Source organism: Spodoptera frugiperda, chromosome 2 (assembly GCF_023101765.2).
Source record: "Spodoptera frugiperda isolate SF20-4 chromosome 2, AGI-APGP_CSIRO_Sfru_2.0, whole genome shotgun sequence".
Taxonomy (NCBI): domain Eukaryota; kingdom Metazoa; phylum Arthropoda; class Insecta; order Lepidoptera; family Noctuidae; genus Spodoptera; species Spodoptera frugiperda.
The window spans coordinates 4677075-4702786 of record NC_064213.1 but is presented as its reverse complement, the minus strand read 5'-3'; the positions used below and the strand labels follow the sequence as shown (position 1 = coordinate 4702786).

At 34.6% G+C, this 25712-nt stretch overlaps 1 protein-coding gene across 4 annotated transcripts; it reads left to right on the top strand.

Annotated features, from left to right (window-relative positions):
- Positions 1 to 25141, top strand: LOC118269332 (F-box/LRR-repeat protein 4). 4 transcript variants are annotated; one of them, XM_050700370.1, is made up of 13 exons: positions 1 to 359; positions 2473 to 2566; positions 3054 to 3243; positions 4954 to 5108; positions 7937 to 8061; positions 12740 to 12892; positions 16963 to 17060; positions 17665 to 17774; positions 18239 to 18394; positions 18941 to 19106; positions 19550 to 19735; positions 20149 to 20218; positions 20589 to 25141. In XM_050700370.1, the coding sequence occupies exons 1-13, from the start codon at positions 135 to 137 to the stop codon at positions 20697 to 20699; spliced, it is 1839 nt and encodes a 612-aa protein (XP_050556327.1). In that variant the 5' UTR covers positions 1 to 134; the 3' UTR covers positions 20700 to 25141. The 4 variants fall into 4 exon arrangements, with proteins under 4 accessions (XP_050556327.1, XP_050556332.1, XP_050556325.1 ...); XM_050700375.1 differs by having other exon boundaries at positions 2 to 353; XM_050700368.1 differs by having other exon boundaries at positions 2 to 359; positions 3051 to 3243.
- The last annotated feature ends 571 nt before the right edge of the window (positions 25142 to 25712 follow it).

Below are 25712 nucleotides of genomic sequence, written 5' to 3'. Positions count from 1 at the left end.
GTGTTGTTTTTGTCAGCTGTCAGAGCAGAAAAAATAACATTTCATTTCTATTCATTCGAGCGCGCATCTTTGTTATTACCGTTCGTGTTAATTTTTTCCATTAAATTCTGAAGTGGGATTATAATTGATTCAAAATGCAAAACTCGGATATAATATCCTCTTTGTTTTGGTTTAAAAACGAAAGTGAGGAAGAAGATAAAGATCATCTGATACTGGAACAGTTTGTGCACAATGTTGAAGATTTTAGTTCCCAGTATGGCAGTGAAATCAGTGTTTCTTATACTGCATTTAATCTTCGTGGACCGCCTTCCAATTTTCCTGACTACGGCGACTATCCCCAAGCCTTCGTTATGGTAAAAGTAATAGCTACTTTTGTATTACATGTGCTATTTTCTTCCTATTTTTTTTTTTTAATTTGTCTTGGACGTATCTATCACTACGTTTTATAAATAAGCTTCATTGTTTTGCCGCGTAATTTTGTCCTTTGTGACTCGTGTAAGTAAGGGTCAGGTCTTATTAACATTTTATTTTTAAAAAATCATACTAAATTAATGCAATTAAAAATTCTTAGGTAGGTATCACACAACTATGTAATTATTTGTGACTAAAATTAAATATTTTAATCAACAGTAGATAATTATCCACTAGCTTAAAGCTAACTATAATAAAATTCTTTGCTTTTGTATGTCTGCTAATTTTAAGTAGTTAACTAAGCTAATTTATTTGTTTACTTGACATCTAGTATTTTTCCTATTTTTAAATGGTTTTATTTAGCTAGACCTGTTTGTTTGTTTGGGTCATTTTCAGTTATTGCCATTTAACCCACTTCCTAATTTCTGATCATTGAGATATTTGGTACACACTCTTAATCTTGATGGCCATACAATATAAGTCCATTAAAAGTATTTAACATTAAAAAATATGTTTTACCTACTCTAAAAGTCTAAAATTCATGCCATTGTAATATCAATTAGGTATTTTTTTTCTTATAACTACACATAACAATAATAATTATTTTGCTGCTTAGTAGTAATTGACACCCTTGACTCAGAAACTCAAGAAGAAGACCATTATTTACATACATATTTACCATTATTTACTACCTAATTTTCTAACAAAAGTTATAAAGTTGTTATCAAATAAATAACATTTGCTCTCACATTGTTTACCTAATCATTAATTTACATAAATACATACATACATAACCACATGCCTGTCTCCCATGGGGGTAGGCAGAGACTATGGAACACCAATTGCATTTCAATTAAAATATGCATTCAAAATAGGTAATAAAGTAATCAAGTCATTTAATTTTAATATTTACTGTAGTTATAAGATTTTAAACCTTAAATAAACTAGGTAAATAACTCATGAACTAATGAACAAATACAAACTTCTTAACAATTTGTAAGTGGACCCTAATGACAATGGCTTAAATACATTGTTAAGCTTTTTACCTGACTTTAGGAAGGGTACTGTTGAGGGTATTGTTAGTTTATTTTGTAACAGTAATAGATATAACTAGTCCTGGACTTCATCTCTGCCTTTCATAGTCATTTTGGTTGTTGGCTTTGGTTGATCTAGTAAATGTTCTGTGTGTTATTTAAATAAAATGTTTCAATGCAAGTTACAGCCTATACGAATGGTAAATATTATCTTCAATAATAAATTTGCATTAAAAATAAATTCTAGTTGCAGTTTTAAAAATTTTAAAACTATTATTGTCATTTACTTATTTTGTGCTTGTGCTTTTAATTATTAAAAATCATACTTGAGTATTAATTTAATACTCTGTAGACTGATAAAATAGGCTGGTACATTCATATTTCATAAAATGAATTCAAAAATAGAATAAAAAAAAATACCATGCCCATAAACAACTTTTACAATTTTTTATTATTACACCATTATTATAAGATAAAGACTGCTCTCCATACTTCCTGGTGCAAATAAAAATCAAGGGCATTCTATTAATAAAGCAATTTATTCAAACTAACCATTTTCTTTCACATGTGAAGGGATATGATTGTGTTATTAAAAGTAAACAAAACAGCTATACACTATATCAAGGCCTTAATAACTTTTAAAGCCTTGAAATTGAAATGTCACTGGCAATTTTTATTGTTTTCTTTTTTTTTCTCATTTTATTATGAATTCCTTTTTTAATTTAATTTGGTCAGCTACACAAAGAAAAAATAAATCAACTTTTAAATTGTAATTGTGTTAAAAATAATTTATTTTGTTATTATTGTATTGTTTGCATATTTTAGTTGTGCCTACATTAAATTTAAGTAGCAAATAGAGTAACCAATGATTGGATATCTACTCTCCATGAGTCAACTTGTTTTAATGTTTAATTTTTATCAGTTAAAACATTGATAATATTGTGTAATTTAAACTTTGATGTTGTTTGTTAGTTCTAAATGTTGTCTATTGACATTAGTTGATTACTAAAATATCTTATTTTTTTAGAGGACCTATGGGACTTGGTGGGAAGAAGCTCCATCAGCACAGAAAGATTACATGCCACAAAATGCTAGTGCAATCACTAGCCAAGACTTTGTTGGTAAGTGTAGATAAAATATTTACCAGTCATATTATAATAGTCCCATGTAATAGGGAGTAGGTTTATTGCTACCAGTCACAATTTCAGAAACTATGATATTTTTGTGAAATATGGTAACAACTGACAAAAATCCCAGACATAACACTACCTAAACTGGGAATTTAATTCAAGACCCCATGTATAGCAGTTATGATTATATATTTAACACATTACATTACTTACTAGTTATGTCTTATTGCTTGTAGAATAAAGAACCATCCAGAGTAATTTATTCTCAAAATATTTAAAAACTTAGCACTTACATACACCGTAGTACCTAGTAGAATATCTGTATAACTAAACATAAAAATTAAACAGATCTATATGTATCTATTGGTATTACCATTTCCATATTAAACTCAATCTTAACACCCAGTATTTTGCACTCTAATATGTCACAAACTTAGTCTCAATAACCCATTACAAAAAATAAACCTTTTGGCAGAAGTGTCGTTCGAAAAAGCTGTATACCCACTGGAGGTGTCGATCTTCGAGACCTATAACCCTGGAGCGCTGGTCCGCATTTGGGCACTAGGTCCTACAACATGGATGTTGCTATGGGAAGGAGAACCGGAGTATGTGGGAGACACACCGAGGATATTTAGTCCTCCGATAAGGCAGATCAATGTACCAACACGGTGAGTCTTTTGTTTTCTTTCTTTATCTGAAGTGATAGTGATAATTATCGGTCATCTTTTATTGTGTCCCTTTTTGTTTTTCTTTATGTATATGGATGTAGAAATATTTCTTGTAAGTAGTTGTAGTAGTAGTATTTTAACAATGTTGGTTTACTTATAGACTTTAAACGAGAATTCTCCTGTGCTTAGAAAATCACTATAATGTTGTGCATGTCTATAATTGGCATAAGCACATGACCTCGTATTTCCATCATGTTTTTTTTATTATTGTTGGTGTTTATTCTGTTGACGTGCTTTAATAGAAATAAATAATTCTTTTAACTAGTCGCTACGGGGCAGTACACAATATTCAAGTAATCCCAACGCCCGACGGAAGACTGGCCCTCCATTGAATAGCAGGGCAGAGAAATAATGTAATACGAACTGACATGATTTTGCTATACCCATGTCGCTACATCTACAGAAAATCATTATAAACTAAGGATATTTTTAATTGTTAAAACATTTTAAACCCTTATGCAGAAAGAGATATTAGTCAGTGTGCCGCCTTTTTGGTCGACATACGTCCGTCTAGGGCGCCCTCTACTTAAACTCCTACACATAATAAATATTCCATAAAACTTTGAACTTGTAAACACGTGATTTCGTTCCCGCCTTTATGCTAGGCGTACAAAAGTAAACAGTTTGAAAGAGAAAGCCTAGAAGAATTTCGTTACGACTTCATATGGTTTTAACTGAGTAAAATTTTCCACGTTCCAATACTCCGAGAATACGTTCTGTAGTCACGTTTTTGGTAGTCATGTTACCTTTTATTTGTACATTTAGATTTCGATGTTGCACGTGGAAGTTGCTCGATATTTTATATTTATTATGTACATAACAATATTTCTGATATTATAATTTATTAGGTTTGTTCGTCATAGTCTAGTCAACAGTTGTCAATATTTTTTATGAGTATTGGAAACTTTTCGAAAATATTATTGAATTTTGATAAGGTACCTACCATATTTCTTTTATACATTCAGTTCTGTTTGAATTGAGTGACAGACTCAATCATACCAAAAAAGATGAAAATAAAAGCGGTCACGTTGATCCGATAACTTTGATTAAAAGTGGGCTATTTCTATCTTCCATTATCTTTGATTATTATTAAATAAATAGCATCAGCGTTTAGGATGACTAAAATACTTGTAAATTGGGTCTATTTACTCCCAACATCCCATCAATGACCTAATTTTTTGTTTTGTATCGCACGACAAAAATTACGAAACCGCGACCTCTACTCGATAACTGACTTCCGATCTCGTGTTGACTTTGGCTTCCGAAATGTCACGTGTTGGAATTTCAACATCAATGATTTTCTATAAAAATGGAATTGAGAAGATTCCCTAAAATATTTAGATGTTTCTTTAGTCAAAAATAGCAATTCGACTAAGTAATCAAATTACAAGTGCGTTGCCGGTGTTGGGGGTTAGAAATTTAAAGGTTGTTGGGGAACCGGGGATTGGGAAGAGGTGTTACAGGAGGCCCTCCTCTAACCTCACTCACACAACGCAAGCGTTGTTTCACGTCGGTTTTCTGTGAGGACGTGGTATCACTCCGGTCGAGCCGGCCCATTCGTGCCGAAGCATGACTCTTCCACACTTAATATTCGATATTTGAACAAAAAACATTCTTTATCACTTTACCTATTTATTTTTTTTGTAACAGAATCCTGAGATTGGAATTCAACCACAAGCTACTTCCTTACTACACCGAGTTGGATGCGGTACTTCTACGTGGTAGACAACCGGCGAATTTAGCCAAGCATTTGAGGAACAACTTCTCTTACTCTTCGCTTTTCTATAAACCTGTAGTGGAAAAAGGTAAGTCAAATTTTGTTTATTTTTTCTAAAAGTTTTTATATCTGTTTTGGTAGGACTTTTTGCATCGATTGTCGATTGAAAACTAGCTTAGCAAAGGTCATGAAGTCGAAAAAAAATGACATAGATTCTAAAACTAGTTGCCAATAAACGAAAAACTTAGGTACGTTCGCTATATAGAAGCATGCGCAATGCCCGCGGCTTCAATATTTGCACGCGGGTTAGAATTATGAGCCCCTAATGAGTATTGAAACTAGTTGAGTCAGACGATCAATTACGTGGGTATTTCTTACAACGAAATTCATTGAATACATCTCATGACGCGATAGTTATAAAAGAAAGCAGTGTAATGTAGGTACCTAAGTTTGGCTTTACTCCAAAAATAAGTGTGTACGGTCATTGCACCTTTGTCTTAAAGAGTTATTTAACGGGCGCAATATTATGAACGGAAAAATCCATAACATCCGAAACTGTGTAGGCGTGATGTAAGCCGATTTTATTCCTTATACAACCTCCTTATGTATGACGTCATTAATTACTCTCTTGTCAAGATAAAGTGGATTTAAATCGATTTACAAGTCGGCTTTTGTAATTTGATCTATCTTCGTACATAGTTAAATCATTTGTTTGCTTTCAGTCACGTATTTTGGTTATCAAATTGCAGATACAATACATTTAATCGGTACTTACGTATTTTTTCTTGATATACTTGAGAGATGATAGAGAAATGGGTCCAGACGTACTTATCTAAGTTAGTTAATAGTGCACTGATAAGACTTTCTTTAACGACTACCTATTCCATTAATCTAAAAACAACTTTGATAAAGAGAGGTAAGGTACACTATCAGTTTTCCGCACGTTCGCATTCACGTTCTAACGTCAACTTTAAGTGCTAATGTAAAGACGTAACACTGAAACTGTTAACCATGGTCACGGTTATACCTTGTTCTGTCGATTTTCAACTATATTCTCAACGCAATACGTTTCAATTTCCAACAGAAATGGTTTATTTTTCTTTGATTAAAGATAAGTTTCTTGTGTTTGTCTTGTTGTGAGATTTTCACCTTTATTGCTAAGGGTGTATGTTTCAAAATGTGTTTTTACTTCAGTATGAAACAATTGCTTTGTACTTTTGTACCTAGGTACTTTGTGTTGTTCTTGATAAACGTGCAGTCTAGAATGACCTGTAATGCCGTATACTATAAAACAGTGTTTCATTTTTATTTTAGTACTGGACTTTAAGATTACTCATTTTGCTTCTTATCGCGATGCGCTATGTATTATTACATTACGCTACGCTATAATGTGCTAAAATAACTTTAGATAGACCGGTTTCAATTTCCAGATTTACTCACTAGACATAGAATTTGGATATATTTTGTATGGAGCTTATTTCAAAATCTACCTCTAGGATGCAATTTTAAAGTTAGAGGTAGGTTATGAAAACAGGCCGTTTGGGCGAGGCTCTACTTGTATGTTTTGTATGGTAAACAACCTCCGTCGCCTATGGACACCTGTAACACCAGAGGCGTTACAAGTGGGTTGCCTGTCTTTTGGGGCTAGGAATTTAAGGGTTGTTGCATGTTCCAGTAATCTCACTTACAAAACGAAATACAAAGCAAGCGTTATATTATATCGGTTTTCTGTGAGGCCGTTGCAGTTTTCCGGTCGAGTCGGTCCATTCGTGACGAAGCATGACTCTCCTACAGTTGTCCGTTGCGCTGCTTTTGTGTCACGGTGTCGCAGCGGAACAAGGCATTGTACGCTCCACAAGGGTTGCAACGTCGTAGCTGCGTCTCAGATACAAACGTGATGGTCCGTCGACACAGCGTATTACCACGTGTTACTTTTCCCCCCGCTTCGTCTCTTGTCCGTCGACCCGTTGAATGGTCGCGCAAGGAGACGGATAAATTGGGCATGGCATAAAAATATATGGAAAATTACGCTGTGACGACGCAACGCGGTGCAACGGACAAGTGGAGCCACGCTCTTAGAGGGAATCTCTTTTGCAAAAACTTTAGAAATTATGATGTTATATGTACTTTAGTACAATTGGTACAACTTTGTGCAATCAGAACGTGGTTTTCATTAATATACAAGTAGGTAAATCGTTAATTAAACACAACTACTTACAAGGGAAAGGAAAATCGACTTTATTTTTTCGCAAGCAAGTTTTTTTATTACTTCTGGTTAATTAAAAATAACAATTAACGCATTATTTATACTGGCTGTCCAATTGTTGCAATGTAATAAATGGGATTTTAGATTAATGAAGATGATTTACAATATTCTCAATCGCTTAGTCTGTAAACAATTTAAAACGCTTCTGTTGTTTTTTATAGAAATTAGATCTAATTCTGAATCGGTATGTTCTACTTAAAGCAAAACAACTAAAAAGTATATTCTTAACACGCACACACACACACATAGATTATTATACAGGTTTGGAGTACTGCACCCATCACCATGACTTAGCTTATTGGCAATTGATTATTATTTATATCATAGATACCTAAATTAATTTTACTCAGCTATTTCGGATTTAATAAATATACGGAGGTGTTTCCAATGTTTTATAAGATAAAGTTCTTAAAATAGAAGTAAAAAGGTTTGACACGGTCGTCCACAGTTAAAAATTACGGGAAACGGTTCGCCTGAAGAAGAACAGTAGCTTTCCACAATATGGGCCATTCCGTTTCAACGTAGGTACTACCTACATAAAAAAACGGCTACTATAAATGCGTATTAAACTTACAAACTAAACAATGTCTTAGTTAACAAGGAAACGTCCTTAACTATCACAATACTTATCATTCATCATTGTTTTCTAGGCCAGCTGCTGAACCGAATAATTGCTTCAAACCTTCACGAGAACATCGCGCCACAGATTGTAACGCCACGAAATCAGAAGCAAATCGACACTGGACCACCACTCGGAGATTTCCAGCAGTTACCCGTGAGTATTGCTTCTATGGTTAGGTATAATGTGATAAGCATGTATCGGTTACTGTAAGTTTCAGAAGATTGGGCCTCTGAACACTTCACTCACACGATAAAAGCTAACGCAAGCATAGCCGTGTTGTGTTTTGCCGTGTGAGTGATGTTCCCCGAGCCCCATAAAGGCTCGGCGACGGTATGAGTGGTGCTGGTCATTTACGATCGGTACCCTTAGTATGAGTTTGCTTTACGTTTAAAGTAATCGAAACTAGAGCACATTCGGCGCTTTAATTGGCCGGCTGGAAAAAACCTACCAATCAGAACAGCGCTCTCGTTTCGATTCATCAGTATCATCATCATCAGTTGAGAGACGTCCACTGCTGAACAAAGACCTCCCCCTTAGTCCTCCACGTAGAACGACAAGCCAACAACGACGTACAACGTTTCGATTACTTTAAATGTAAAACAAACTCGTACTAAGGGTACAGATGACCCGTCTGCATGACCGAGTTTGATCTGGTCAAGCAGTATTCATTCAAGATCTAAGCACACGTGGAACTAGCTTCCAACACTCAATAGAGAAATAACGCAAAAATAAAAGAAACAATGTTGCTTGCAAATGCTTCTTTGAAATGTTCTATTAAATTGCTTGCACCTGACTAATTAACATAATCACTTAGTAGGTACATTGTTATTATTGGATTTATAACTTATCGTGAGAAACATCCATTGCATTTTATTTCCTTTATTGCTTCATTTGAGCAGAACTAACTGCGTTATAAGTAGTTAAACTCTAGTGCTATCAGATATCTGTTGTTTGAGGGGGGAAACCATCCAATGTCTTCACTCACTTTGGGCGAGTCGAGAGGGAGTATCATACTCTTACCGACTAAAGTCCACCCCATTCCTACTCTTGCTGCGAACCCGAGCTCCTGAAACCCACTAGGTCGTCCGCAATATCATAGGCCCTTCTAATTATCCTGTGCTTGGGACCTACGTAAATCTCTGAGTAACTTTATTTGTTCAATAGCAAATAAATAAAAACCTTAAATTTTCCTTCCTCGGTGAAATCTCCGCACTTATAAGTTTGTACGGAATCCATGTTTTGTGAGCCCTGTAACTTGCCTACCTAATATTTTTTATTATTGATTAATTAAAATTTTAATTTCCGAGTTCACGCAATCTCGCAATAAATTATTATTCAGACTCTGGCACTTCCTTTTGTATTCAACAAAATAAAATCAGAAATAGATTTTCCTACCAGACAAAATACCTAAAATAGACAAGTGTTTTTTTGTTACAATCGCTTATTGCACGTGACGCGGACGTGTGAACAAATCAATAAGGTGACAACTTGTCGTGGAAATTATTGGTAACTAGCGACCTGCCCCGGCTTCCCGCGTTTAATAATGTTGTTCTACTATACTGACATAGGTATGTATAAATTTTGCCAATAATTGGAAGCAGTTGTATAAGTTTCTATACAAGACTATAGAATATATAACTTGCGTGCGATGCGTGCGATGCGTACGATGCGGGCCGATTATTTGTTTAGTTTTTACATAGGGGCAGATAAAAGAAGCTATTTTGTTTCATACTTCGTACAGAACGAAATTATTCAATTCTTCTTCTTTTTTCTATTTAATTGTAAGTAATACTAGTTGTTAAATATCAAAGTTACCTGATATATATGGAAGGTTACATAATAATATAAGAAAATTGACCTACAACGGTGCGTCATCCCGAAACAATGGCTCTATATTTAGTCTAATACAAACAATGTATTTTAAGACAATGCTGTTATGTCTTCGTCTCCTACAATACAATAATAATGGTTAGTTTCAAATAAAAACAAAGTAATATAGATGCTATGCCATTACCTATACAGCCTTTACTTAGGATTTCTTTTGGAAATTTATACAACTTGTAGAAACAAAATTGCAAGTCATCAAAATCGCTAATAGCCACCCCTTTACATTTATCTTATAGGTGCAGTGAGGGTCCGTTTTGCCATAACTAATTTACACGCTAGGCTCAAGTTTGTCAGAAATTGGCTGCTGCCTATTCTCTGTAAAATGTGTAGTCCCTTATTCGACTCTTAGAATACTGACGGAGAGATAATCTCTGGCCTGAATATGTATTAATTGTATCCACAAATCGTTGTTTCGGGTCTGGGTGTGAAATTATATTTTTCTAAATGCACCCACGATACCAGAGATAATGCTATGGGGCAAGCATTCGTAATAGGCCCACTAGAAGTTCCATTACTTGTTGTTATTATTATGTAACGCATTCCTTGAGTGTTTTATGACAAAACACGTGCGTCACAAACATTCGCACCCGTGAATATTTCTTTACAAACAAAACGAACACTTACTTAAAGAACTGTAATACAATACGTAACATTTTGTGTTCGTGTTATGTACGAGGATGTAAGAATAAAATTATTATAGCATACCGGTAAGTTCCGTTTACGGCTTCTCCCGTATGTAGTTTCAAAGGCTTCTTCTGAGTTAGGCTGTCCTGCAGGGATAATGACATTCATGCGACTTTTTGCTGGAAATCCTTTGAAGTTATAGATCTACGGTAACTGCTTTTACATGTTTCGTCAGTAAGGTTGTTTACCACTTGAGTGTTAAAGACTCCTTTATTTCGATAAGTGAAGGTTTCAGCTCAAATATCGTAGGAAAATCAATATATTAAAGGGTGCGAGCATCCCCCCTATATACATCCCTACTAGGGTTGATATATTAACCACAAATATATCAAAACAAAATATTACTTTTTTATGTAGATTTAGTTACATGGTTGTATAACCTAACCAAATAAGGCCTACCTTATTTTTATTACCACCTAGCTCATAGGTTTAAAATGAAAAGCGCTGATAATCGCAAAACCTTATATATTTATTAAACTTTGTAATAATTGAGACAAAATGGCTTCAGAAACAAAAACTACACTTTTTTAAACACAAATAACTAAAGTGTCACTTTGGCCTTATTGGGAACCCTATGTCTTAATAAGGCCTCAATAAAAACTAGTAAGTATTCAACTTCTTAATTATAATAAAACTTTGTCAATGCTTATAATAAATGTAATGAGATCTTATTAATTAATTTTGGTCATTATACATCAGGCTAAACGAGTTTCTCATCATGTAATACCCAAGTAACATCTTTGAAGTCATCGGTACCCCAGCATCAGTCAAACGAATGAGAATAACTTCTTGTTCTGTAGCCAATTCAGCGACCGACCTAGCTTTCGTGTAGTTTGGAAGTTATATCTGGCTGCAGCAGCCTACCGGGTAAAACAGGGTGCACTAAATTCGCAGGGTGAATAGATACTATGAAGAATTTCCCGATATCCATTCACCCCTTTTCTTCTACCATTTTAACAGCGTTTCGCAAAATCCATTGGCGTTCTTTTTGACATGGTGATCATGAAATTACTAAAAAACAACTATGCCGTAATAAGGCCTACACGTTTTTTGTAGGCTTTATTAGGGCATGGCACATAGGTAAACAAAACAACGATTATATGAAATACACCGATATTATAGGTATTTCAGTTATGTGAGGAGATGGCTAAAGGTATAATTGTCATACAGACAAAACACGGCACGTCGTATACTGATAAATATAAAAATACTAACAGTTTACGCTACTCGAATTTTATAAAAACTAAAGTGCGCTCCACGTCGTGATTGTTTTCGACTGCAGGTTCCAACATAATCGCGGCACGGGTTGCTTGCTGTGCTCAAATTAGTTAAGTAATGTGCATGCACACTTCTAAAAACTTTGGCGACCATTTGAAATCGGGAAGAGGGAAATTTTCAAAATAGGCTTTATTGGGGCATAGGCCTTATTTGGTTAGGTTACTATATAACAACCAGAACGAATTGATAATACACACGTAATGTACAAAACGGTCGATCACATCACGTTATATAAATTAAAACAATAAGTAAAAAGAAACCATTTTGTTGTACATTGGAATGACGATAAAGTCAGTCGAATTTGTTATCAGCTTACTTTATAGTATATTTTTTTATTATACACACAATACACAAACTTTCGCATCTGTATTATTAGTAAGATAAACTTCGCATCGCCTCAAAATCAGTGATCAGGATAGTATATTTTCTTCACATATTGGTGATGGTACATAGGTGGTATAGTGAAATTGAATTTCATCCCCCTATTACATGGGACTTATAAAATAAATGGTGAAAAGTGGATGTACATTGTATACCGGCATTACGTACCGAAATGTGCACCTCTGCCTACCTCATCGGGTTTAAAAGACGTGACAAAAGTGTATAAATATACTTTGTAGACAATTCCCCTTAATTAGGTAACTAAGTTTTGTATAACAGAGATAACCTAGTGTTTGCTTGGGTTTCTTTGTTATCATGACAATATGATGAAGTATATTTTAAGACAATATTTTGATATTTATTCTATACTAGGTGATCTCGCGCGACTCTACAATTATTTACTACATAATTTTCACTGTACTACCCTAGTACTGCGTCCCGAAATGTGAATAGGCTCCCTGTGTATGGAGTATCAAAAAGTTGGTGTTACATTTAATATGTTTGTAATTACACTTATAGGCAGCTATTATTGCTCTCCTAAACCATCATCAATATGTTTATGTTTAAAAAAAATTAACACCACCATATTTTTCTATTTCAGGATGAAACCACACTATGTGTGATGAAGTACTTGGACATCCAGTCGCTCTGCCGATGCGCTCAAGTCAACAGACATTTCAACAGGCTCGCTTCAGACTGCATACTGTATAGAAGCATAGATCTCAGACCTTATTGGCATTGCGTGCAATCTCAGGTAAGAATATTATTATTTTTGTAAGTAAGTACCTATAAGCTATAATTTTATTGCAACTTTCATGAGACATGCTCAATTAATTATTATGTTATCGGTTTACTCACGCACTGTTTGTGTCGCGGAATGCTGCTTATGAATATGAGCCTCTAGCATGGCTTGAAACTAGTCGAGTTCCTCGTCAAACAAATACGTGAGTAAGCCGATAACATAGTAATTAATTTACCTATAAGCTACTCATGAATATGAGCCCCGGTGCGACTTGAAAATAGTCGAGCGTTTCTCGAATAGTTCACGCATGGTAACCGTAGGTATATGCGCTATTTATAGGTTTGTTTACTATACTATTCATTTCTGTCTAGTTCTTAGAAAAATATAACACGTTTTAACAAATAAATAAACAAACAAAATTATAATATTAGTTGTATTCTTACGCAAAGCTACGGTTTGAGTTAATTAACTTGTTCCGTCGAGGTCGAGGGCGGTCAAGTTTATTAAGTAATAATAAAATTATAAGATTGCCGGATGAAGTTAGGTAAGAAGTATTATATTCGGTTGAGTTTAAATTGTACCTTATACATAACGAGATAAGGTCTATTACGTGCGCTTGATAATATGATTCAGTTAAAAATAGTATACTATGTTATAGATTATTAATTTGATATTCTACATCCCAACTAATATTAGAAATGCTTATAATAGAGTGTGAGTTTGTTAGCTACTTATCTACTCAACCAATTTTCTTATAAATTTACAAACAAACACAGTTCATCCTTGATCATGACGCTTGCCGCCGAAATATCGGAAACTCATAGACATAAAAATACATGGTAAATATCACGTATCAAGTTCTAATAAAAGGCCAGCATCTCTATATTTAATGTGTCTAGCATATTTTGTACTGTCTTAAAAATATTACTCACGTTATTTAAAATTAAAACAAGTTAGCCTAAATTGGACGAAACATATAAACCAGTTTTACGATCGATTTGTTCGACGCGCTTTTTAAAGCTATGAATTCAATACATCGATTGTGTTTTTTAATATTTTGTATTTATATCGAGTTTTGTATATTGACATTGCTGCTATTATAAAAACCATGAACTAAAAACAAAAAAATAAGTATTACATATTGTACTGCCTATGTCAGTCTACCAACTGATAATTTAGAAGTCGGTGCCATAAGTACTAAACAAAATTATGTTAAAACCTAAATAGCTATGTGCTACAATGTAGGTATAGTCAGTATCGGTAAGTTGCATTATGTTCACTCGTCCTTTTTGGGAAGTTGATTAAAAAGAAAATAATTTAATGATGAATTTTTAACATATTGAACGCTGTGGTGGTCTCGGGTGACCGATGTTAGCGGAGGATTTGCCTTCAACAGTTTTCTATTGGCAGTCAATGACTTACTAACCATTGACAAATACCTTACAAACTGTAGCAATATGAAATCTCCATAATACTATTTTCGGCGTTTTTTACGTTTGAAACAATAAATCGAGTGTGTTAGTAGCCTTACAATGTTGTACACGACGCGCCACAAATCAGTCACGTGTGTTACGACTCACGTTTAAATGTCATTTACCCTAAAAACTGGTTTTGTTTTAAATATTGTAATAGTTGATTCACAGAATAAAGCTTTCGATAAGTACCTTTTAATTTTCGAATGATATTTTTATTATACCATAATGTCATTTTTAAATTTTTGTTCTGGAATATAATATGGTTCGCCTGCATTTTCTGGAAGGGATCTCTTTGTTATCGGCCCGTTTGCGTCCACTGCTAATACACTGGTCCAATAGCACGCTATTAAGAATTTTTGCTCTTCTCGTTCAACTACTGCCTATCTTATCAAGATCTTTAAAAAAGAATTTACAATGCACTTTTGGCAGTTTTTATTACTCCCATTGAATATTGCAAGCTCTAATTTAAGGTAAAACTAACTGGGAATTTAGGAATGAAACAAATTGGTAATTCTTTGACTGCTCTTAGAATCCCTTTCACAACATAGCATACTCTCTAAGCAACAATATAATGTGGTGTAATGCCTTACATCACGACTCGTGAGAGTCGGTATTCCACAATCCTCCCGCCCTGAGACCCTCAAGGAAGAGGAGGATCGCGTTCCCTATCGACGTATATTGTATTCCCTAAAACTTTAGTGAGGATGGTGGTTGTATGGATGGCTGCTTGTTTCTGTATGATGTGTATGTTAATGTTGGAGTCTAACTGTGTGCAATATTTGTGGATACTTTTAGCTACCATTCCGGACGCTCCTATGACTATGGGTACAACTTGTGCTTGTGTGTTCCATAACCGGGTTATTTCTTTTTGTAATAAATGATATTTACTTAGTTTTTCTATTTCTTTGGCTCCTATATTGTAATCTGATGGTACTGTTATGTCTATTAAATATGTTTTGTTATCTCTTTTATTTATGTAAATAATATCTGGTCTATTGTGCGTAACTGTGACATCTGTCTGAACTGGAATTTCCCACATTATTTTCGCTGCATCATTTTCTTTGACTTGAGGTTGAGTGAGCTGTTCTTTCCACCATAAGTTGGTTGTTTCCATGTTGTGTTTTTTGAGGAGGGTCCAGTACACGTACTGCACCACATTATTGTGTCTCCTGGTGTAATAGGTGCCAGCCAGCTGCTCGCAGCCCGCCACAATGTGTTGTGCGGTCTCGTCTTTGACACCACATAGCCGGCACTTCCCGTCCACCGCTCTCTTAAGCACGTCTCTTTCGTGCTGCCTGGTGACAATGGCTTGATCCTGTAGTGAGAATATGGATGCTTCTAGTGAGGGAGATATTGCCTGCTTTTTGAGCCATCTAAACGAGTAATTGGTATCTATGTTTTCTTTATCTATTACTGATCTGTAAAACTGTCCGTGAAGAGGTTTAGCTTTCCATTTTCCTATTGTGTATTTTATTTTAGCAGACTTTATTTCGCTATCTGTACATATTGTATTATTATTTATTTTAAATTCTATTCTATTTTCTTTTGCTTCCTTATCTATCGAATATTTATCTCTAGTTTTATCATGCATAGCTATTGTTTTTATAATGTAGTCTGTTTCACGTTCTAGATATTGTTGGTATTTAATTATTTGTGTTTTGTGCAACATTTCTATATTTATTAGCCCTCTACCTCCTGTTTCTATTGGTAAATATAATCTATCTAAATCCGCTTTTTGATGGTGTGCTTTGTTCATGTTTAAAATTTTCCTAGTTTTTACATCTATACTTTTTAAATCCGAACTTTTGTAATTGACTGCTCCAAATGAATACAATAAAACGGGAACTGCAAAACTATTAATTGCTTTAATCAGATTTCTGGAATTTAAATGAGAATTTGCGATACGTTTAACTCTTTTGAAGTATTCTTTTTGTAGTCCCTGTCTAACTGTATTATGTTCTATTTTACCTGATTCGTGTATACCTAAATATTTATAGCTTTGATCTCCTTTCAGATTTTCGAATTCCTCACCACTAAGTAATATGTGCCCTACACCTTGATAAGCAACAATATATTATAATGTGTTTGTTTTTCTTTTACATACATATTTCTATGCTTATCATGATATACAGTTTTCTTATAACAATCTTGTATCAAAACATGATTGTTCGACAATCAATCCATTAGTATAACGAATTGATTCGTTAGATGATCGTTTTAAAGCGTACTTGGTAACAACTGACCATCTTACCTGTTTTTTTAGTTAATAATAACCTAGTATGTGCCATAACGAAACTTATTTTCGCATTTATAAGAATAGTATCTAATCTTAACATATCCACTAATATTTTTTCACGTGGGAGAGCCATGCTTTAGCACTACTTGGCCAGCTTAACTGGAGTACCACCGCCTCACAGAAAATCGGCGTACAACGCTCGCATTGTGTATCGTCGTGTTAATGAGGTTACCGGAGGCCCAGGGGCTCCCCTATCCTGTAATCACTAATCCCCAAATCCCAACACCTAACCGTTTATAACGCCCTGGCCCAAATAAATACGTTTTACCATTATTTTAGAAACTAATTTTCTTTCCATATATTATTTCCAGGTGCTGGCAACTCTATCAATGCGGTGCAAATTCCTTCAAAAACTAGATTTATCTTGGTGCGGCAGCCATCGCATGATACAGCCCAATTATGTAGTGAAGTGAGTACAATCATCGCTGGTTTAATTCTTTAATTTACTGTTTTGAAGTAATTGTAATATTATACTTACTTGTACTTGGATAATGAGTTTAATTGCAAGTGGCTTAAGGTTGTTTATTGATTTGTATCTTGGGAGTAATAACGACTTGATGGCATATTTTGTCATCAAGTCATTAAAATTATTATAATATAACTGGATAGTTACTATTAAGTTTTATTTTAACAACACAGCATAAAAGTTGGTCTAACTAGCCAATTGCTTTGTGTGAACTCATTGTGTGTTTTTTTAAATGATATCCCGAAAAATCGTATTGTAGGATGATGTTGTAAATCTCTCTAATATAAATACGAATTTGTTTGTTAATGAAGTGATGGGGATGAAATTTAGATCAGGGTCAAAGTCAAAGTCAAAGCATTTATTTCAATTAATCCTAAATAAGGCACTTTTGAAACGTCAAAGGGGTAGCTTAAGGTCTGGAATAACAAACACATTGGTTACTTTTAATCCCATGGGAACATGGGCGAGATAACTGACAGAAAAATAAATACAACGATGTTTGATAGAATTACATTTTATAATGTTAATTTCACAACCTTGTCCGCAGTTTCCTGAAAGACAGTGGCGCAGAATTAACACACCTCCGTATGAATTGCTGTAAGTTTGTGGACAACTCTGTGCTAAGAGCCATCGTTGACACCTCCACTAGTTTACAAGGTAAGTTTGATATTCTATTACCATGGTGGTTTGCAGCTCCTTCTTGTCTTTCTACTAGACATGCGATCTTAAAGACTCGTCCCGCTCTTGGCTGACTCGGATAACTAACGAGTAATAGATGTTTGTTTCAGGTCTAATTTTTGACCCTCCTTTCCCCCTTATTGAAAATGGAAACGTTATACCTACTATAAATAACGCAATGACACTATAAGAAATGATGCTGACTGCACGGATGGTGCGGTGGCTGGGTTACCGGCTTCCGGGTTCGGTTCCCGCACGGAACGATTCTTTGTGTGATCCATAAATTGTTTTTTTAAACTGGGTGTCATGTGTATATGAACTTGTATGTTTGTAACACCCAGGAGAAAATCCTAGTGTGCGGTAACGTTAAAAAAACCAACAAACGTTTAAGGCTCTCTATTTAGTGTTCAAATAATAACCTTATATTGTTTTACAATTTTCAGAATTATGCCTCCGATCAGTAGTCGGCTGTACAGACTGGATATGTCTGTCTGCTCTCAAAAAACTGAAACGTTTGGATCTATACAGAACTGATATAACTACTTCAGCTGCCGTTGCCATCATCAGATCTAACCCTGGATTACGTCATCTTAATGTTGGTAAGTAACTGTTTTTCATTAATTATTTATACTTTAAAAATGTTTTTGAGGTAAGTACTTACCTAATGTCACGAAGAATGTAATTTGCTAAAAGTGTGGTAATCTCCGCTTATGTCTTTACGGAATATTTTTTCTAATAATTGGTCAAACTTATAGAAAATGCTCAAAAAATTTATTGGCGATGATTTTTTTTATCGTATGAGGCGGTAACCTAGCTAACGGATCGCCTGATGGTAAGCTATGGACACCCGCAACACTAGAGGCGTTACAGATACGTTGCCGGCCTTTTGGGGGCATTGGGAAGATTGAGTAAGGTGGTAATTAGACCTCTAGTAACCCGTGGTATCGCTCCGATCGAGCCGGCACATTTGTGCCTAAGCATGGCGCTCCGACACTTAAGACCGTGATCACAAGATCTCCAGAGTTTTGGGTTAAATATTTGTATCGCACTTATTATTGTGTCTAGTATTCAGCATTCAGATAAGCGACCATAGCATATAATGCGCATAGCACGTTTAATTTAATGTAACCTTCATAAAATTCCAGGTTCATGCAAAATGATATCGTCAATGGACGAAGTGGCGATAGCATTAGGCGGTAATTGTCCAAACTTGGTGTCAGTGGATTTCTGGAAGTCATACTCCTTGACTCCTAACGGCATCAGAGCATTGGGCAACTGTAAGAAGTTGCAGGAGTTGGATGTTGGGTGGTGGTAAGTTATTTTATATATTTTTATTTCCGTTTTAGTTTTTTTTTTTTGAGCCAGTTACTTGTTTTTGTCAGGACTTGTCTGTTTGATGGAGCCTGGAATTGTACATGGGACATAGCGACTTTGACGCAAATGGTGAAAATAGTGCCTACCCCTTCGGGGGTAAAGGCGTGACGTTGCATTCTTTATTTTTGTTTAGTGCTCTCCGTGTATATTTTACACAAGACTACTTTTTTTTAAATCGTCTCCTTTTAATATGACCTATTTAGTGTAGTACTAACCGCCTGTAACCAAAATTTTGTTTTTTATAAAAAAATAATCATTAATATTGCGTTAAAACTTGGTTAATCGTGTGTTACTAAACAATAGTCAAATAAGTTGTAGCATAACATAAAAAAATATGTTGTGTAAGTATTTTTATTCATTCCTTATTTGTTATTCGACAGCTTACAAGCAGGCGGTTCTGGAGAATGGCTAGGCTGGTTATCAGTCGGGGAGCTTCGCAAACTGTTCCTCGGGGCTCTACGTGGTGTCTGCGACCGAGACCTTCGTTCCTTGATACCTAGAGCACCGAAATTGGCACAGTTAGACCTGTTGGGAGTCAGGGCAGTTACCGCTGATATTTGCGACTCGTAAGTATTTTTATCTGTTTTTTTTCCTGTTAACCTTTTAACTCACTCGTCTATTGGAACTCCACTTACAAAAAATATACTTAAACAGTTCATGGGACTCTCGTTACTAAACGACCATGTTGTACTTAAAACTCGTTTAGCGCTTTATATTGCTGTTATAAATACAGTTGAAAACTACTAGATGGCTTTGTACTAAATTTATATCATTCCCAAAATAAACATTATCTGTGCAAGTCACAAGTAAACTTTGTGCGCGATTTAATAAAATTTCTATTTACTTTCTAATGGACCATCACACTCACGCACTGCTGCACTGCTAACAGATGTCGCTAGTTAATATTTTTTTCTTATTTTTAATTTCTGCGTATTTTATCACAGAATATGATATTAACATTAGTTTTATCATTCTACAGGATCCTAGCTGAATGCAAAGATCTACGGCTGCTGGACGTTAGTTTCTGTGATCAAATTCAAGAAGCTCAGGTAAGCTATTGTTTGAAAATCAAACATACTATTGCTGAAAACGATTGGCGCAATAACTAACTGCTTTGCTGTGCGGGCGAACCCGCGATAAATTTATCACAGGTATATAAATATAATGAACTAGCTGATCTGGCAAACATCGTATCGCTAAAAAAAAATTTTTTAAATCTTCTCTGGACTTCCACATTATGATTCACAGACCAAAATTTGCCAAATCGGTCAACTAATTGATTTGCATATACATATAGATTAAACGGCATGTTTTTTACTCTTGTTCTTCTAATGTATTATGTACAAAAATATACACGTAGCTAACTTGTTTAACAATAAAATAAACATAATGCACTAATAACGTTTTCTTATATTCCAGGTAGTGGAATGGCGTGAGCAATACCCACATGTAAGCATAAAGCGTTCCTTCCAATCAGCCAACTTAAACACGGCACCGAACCCACTATTCTTAGCGCCTAGTTTAGAATAGATTTAGACTTAGAAATTATAATAAAGGTTCATTCACTTGCAGGCTATTTATGTCATAAATTGTTTCGAAAATGTCTTACTCGCACTGTTACGTAGCTTAGTATCGGTGGAAACGGTCACATTGTTTCACAACTTAGCTATATAGCACATTTCTGGTGGAAAAACAACCTTAACATGTTAACTACCGCGTAGGTCACGACCGGCTTTAGCGGAGGATTTTTGCCTTTCACAGATTTCTGTCGGCATTCAAAGATTTAGTCATACGTCTCCTTATTTCCCTAATGTTATCCTATAAAAACATAACCCTCCTTCTGGCGCAGTCGGGTAAAAAAACAGGCCACAGATAATTTTAAGGTTGCAAAAGTCCTCAGATGTTACGCATCGAGTATAAAAGTTATTTAAAAACTAAATATCGCTTCATGTGAATGAACCTAAAACTGACTTATAAAAGACATGTTTGTAGCTATGTACTGTATTCTTTTGTGATTGTTTGTATGTTAGTCTATCTGAAATTGCTTTTATGCGTATGTGTATGTCTTAATACTTATGTTTGGTAGTCGTAATATTTTTTTTGTATTTGTTTGTATACTTGCGTAGTACTGTGTTGGATATTGATCTCTATTGGTAAAACGAAAATTACTGAGCTTAAGGGCTATATTTCACCGGAACACCATGGTTGCGCAACCAGTCGCCGCTACCAACAAAATGTATACAGCTCTATAGAGATATACTCACCTGGTGTCCGCTTGGTATCGCAACCAATCTAGCGGCGCGAACTGTAGCACCGTATGTTACTGGTTGCGCCACCACTAATTACTATAGCGCTGTATGGTGTCTCACTCACTCAACCGCCAATCCGGTCGCCATTGCTATCTCTTCGAGGTTCATTTTAATACTCACAAAGTGTGGTGTGGTGACTCTGGTGTCTGTAGTTTGGTATCTTACGAACACCAAGGGTGCGCGACAGATTGTGCTGCCATGGTGTCCCAGTCAAATATAGCCCTAATAACAAAATGAAATACGCGCGTTTAATGCGTAAAAGATTATAAAGTAAATTTATCTAACGATAATTGCGATCTAATTGACTGTGAAATTTGTACTCAACTTATCGAGTTTCTAAGCAGATAATAATAATAGTAACAAATATTTCACAATATTTTTCGAATCTGATGTATTATATCTATCTAATAATTATCTAATTATCTGATCCCCCGCCTTAATTCATTAGATATCATATTTATCACTAACGAACTATGAACTGACTAAGATCTACTATCTACTTTGGCTTTAAACATTCTTACTATATAAAAAGACTGACTAAATTGTAAAAAATAACAATAAAAAACAGCTAATATTGATGATGCATTTGTACAGAAAGAGATTTTTAGACAAAACCTTGAGTTCAGAATTTGGACTAAAGCTAAGTTCAATCGTTTTAATTTGAAGGAAATATATTTGCAAAATGCCTTATTAAGAGATTTATTACATATCTTGGGATATATGTCATTTAAAATGTACAATTATTCAAAATTATTGTACACTTCCTAATTGTTCTTAAGAAAAAGTGAAGTCTATTGACCAAATGATTTATCGTCAGCTGATATCTCAAGTCAAGTTTATCTACAGTAGTAGTTACAGAGGACTTTAAACTGCACTGGCGCCATCTAGGGATCACAAAAATGACATTTCATTTATAGCAGCTATTTATACAGTGTAATATCATTTTAAAAGCATAGAAGAGTAACACATCTTAAGTGGGTCCGTTACAAGTGATGTATTGAGGACTCGTCGAGTAATGATGTGAGGATAGTATTGATTCTGGATTTTGAGATCGACATTTTCTCTGAGTTTGGATCATAAAGCAAAGAGGAGATGCTATAATGTGATTATGCACTGTGACGCAAAAAACGGGCCTGCACTCAGAAAATTGCACATAGCACATTGAAATGTGAACAATTGGTAACGTTTTTACTGTGTGGAACCGCTATATGGAAAATACAGAGGGATATAGTTTGTACCGTCCCGCTCTCCCTGTAAAGAGTCACGCATTATGACATCTGCTCTTTGTATTTGCTTCATGGTTTAGATAGACCATTTAAATAAACACACATGTTAACTTATCTTAACATGTGAAAATGTAATGAGAGTTATTGCTGCGAAAACGTATAAATTATTATATCTGCGTCATTTATATTTATTATTATGGTTTACTCGAAGCGAATTAGGTATTAGTCTCCTAATCGAAAAGTAAATTGCGTCTTATTTGTATGCTTTTTAGTATGAGATAAGGCAAATTGAATGTTAAAGCTTACGTGCTAAAGTAGTTAATATTTTATTAAATTTGTACACATTTAGCGACTCATGCAGAGAAGTAACTTTTAGTATCGACCATCGGCAATTTAGATTTTGATCTATCATCCAGAAGATAGGTTTTATACTAAGTGTTGCTTTCCCTAGCTATATGAACGTTAATCCATAACATATTTTGTCAATTTCGATATCAATTACGATAATAGCCTTAACTTAAATACATCTATTTATAATGCCATTATACGTTATTATAAAGATTGTAAAGGATGTAGGAGATAATCTTAATTACTTTGCCGTGTAGGTATTAATTCGTATCTTAACTCTTGCATTCTTTAAGTAATTAACTGCTCTGCTTCATTGGTTGAATGGTTGCAAGTGCGACTGTGGGCGAAGCCGAAGTCCACACAAGGGATCTCGGGTTTGATTCCCGGGTTGGGCAAAGAATTCCTGGGCTTTTTTCGGTTTTTCGAAAATTTTTCAGTGATAGGACGGAGTCTTTAATTGTGCCAGGTATATGGCAATAGGCTCGACCCTTATTACACGGATCTTATAACATAAATGATTAAAAGTGGGTGTACATTGTATAGCGGCATTATGTGCCGTAATGTACACTTCTGCCTACCCGTTCAAGGATAAATGGCGTGAAGTTGCAAAATGGTCCTAATTTTCATCTAAAAATATTAATATATGAAATAGAACTATTATCCCTTACATCCTTGTACTGGTATTCGTATACTGAAGCCAGCAGATCAATCTAATACCATTTGTGAAGATTGCATTTCCAACTTTATTTGCTACATTATAAAGCTGAAAATGTATCAACCTAATCAGACAAATTGTACTAGGTTGACTGACATGCGATATTGCAATCATAGCATAGTACTTATATCAGAAATATTTTATAAACGTTTACATGAAACGAAATGATAGTATTTAGATATTTTCGCGGATTTTATAGTTCAGTAAGATTAATTATTATATGTATATTTGTCTAACTGCCGCTCTCAGAGACATTTAATGATTACTTAAACTATTCCTTAGTAACGACTTTGTATTGAAAACAATTGCTAAGGAGTGGGTTAAGTAACCATTAAATGACTGAGTATCGCGGTAAGATGACTGAGACTTGTAGTAGTGTAGTACATTATTATATATTTAAATGCTGAACTTGATAATTTGTTGTATGACGCTAAAACATTACATAATTATTTGTTTGAAGTTGGCTCTCGAATGCTAGCAATTAATTATTATTTCAGTTTACTTTTATGAACATAATGTTATAAAGTAAAACTTTACAGTACTTTAATTAATCTTTTAGTCCAAAATTACTTTCTGCTTGAAAGTAAACTTTATGTAAGTACTTAGTTACTCTAATATAGACAACGGGATATCAAACGGTCTAGTATAATATTCAGGTATATTGAAACTCAGTACCCTTAGTACAAGTTTGCTGTACGTTGAACAAAATAGAAACAAGAGTGCTATCGGCCGGCTTGAATGAACCAACCAAACTTAACACCGATAGCGCTCTTGTTTTGATCTCGTTAAACGTAAAGTAAACTCGTACTAAGGGTACAGGAGTCTTTCTGATGAAATGTAAAAAATACGTTAGTGACACGTATAAATGATAGTTTGTTTATATTTAGGTACAAGTTAAGTACCTTTAATTCTTAGAAAACATTGGAAGTAACTCAGATGTGACCTACCAATATATAATTTTAAAGCAACATAAATGGTAATCTATCATATCTTAGCCATACTGCGAAGTCCGAGCCTACTAACGTAGCCAGATAAGAAATAGAGTATTTTTATGTGTGAATTAAAATGTGTGATTTCATTATAATTTGAATTTATAGGTTTGATTTTCCGTCGTCTATGCATTTTTGATTGTCTGAATAAATATTCGTAATGTCTTCTGATTAGTTTTAGATTTCTATATTTAAGATATACTATTAATTATTATTATTTAGCTTTATCATAATGCCACGTTATGCGTCGCAATTCCCACTTTATGCTGTGTTATCGAGGGAATCGATGCCATGTCGCAAGTCCATAATTTCAGTCATAGTTTAAGATTTGATGGAATATAATAATGCTATTTGTTTTCTTAATAAAAATTGATAAATATATGTACCTAAATGGTTTTATTTTGTCATTTCCTTCTTACTTAGCATTCGCTACATGTAAGTTTATTTAGAAACCACTGACATAGTGGAGGAACACATCGTAAGGAAACCAGGGTGTTTACTCTTAAAACCAACCTTAATAATTAGGTATTCAATGTCAAAACTATACAACCCCAATCGTAACTGTTATGATAGCATTCAGAGTACGGAATTTAAATCTAACAACAATAGCATTTAGTTCATTCAATATCTACGTAATATGGATACAATGGGCGCTAGTGTTGCAACTCGATAATAGGTACCTATCACATTTCAAAATATCAATGTAGATCGATCAAAATTGGATTCAAAAGTAGGTAAGCCCTCTGAACTCGACTTTAAATTAAATACCAATCTGAAATCGCGAGTCCACCCTAAGCTACGGACTATCTAGCGGGTTTACTGCTCCGGTTCGAAAAGCAGAAGTAGAAACGGGGTGGATTTTAGTCAGTAAGAGTCTGACACATCCTCTTGCCTCGCCCAAGGCGGGAGAAGTCTGGATGATTTTCCCCCTTAAAATATAAACCCCAAGCGCTTGT

Excerpts from the sequence above, each read along its gene's own strand:
- LOC118269332 (XM_050700368.1), top strand. The coding sequence starts at position 135 with ATGCAAAACTCGGATATAATATCCTCTTTGTTTTGGTTTAAAAACGAA. Across the intron at positions 360-2,472 it reads AAGCCTTCGTTATGGTAAAA|AGGACCTATGGGACTTGGTG; the intron begins GTAATAGCTACT and ends TTATTTTTTTAG. Across the intron at positions 20,219-20,588 it reads ATCAAATTCAAGAAGCTCAG|GTAGTGGAATGGCGTGAGCA; the intron begins GTAAGCTATTGT and ends CTTATATTCCAG.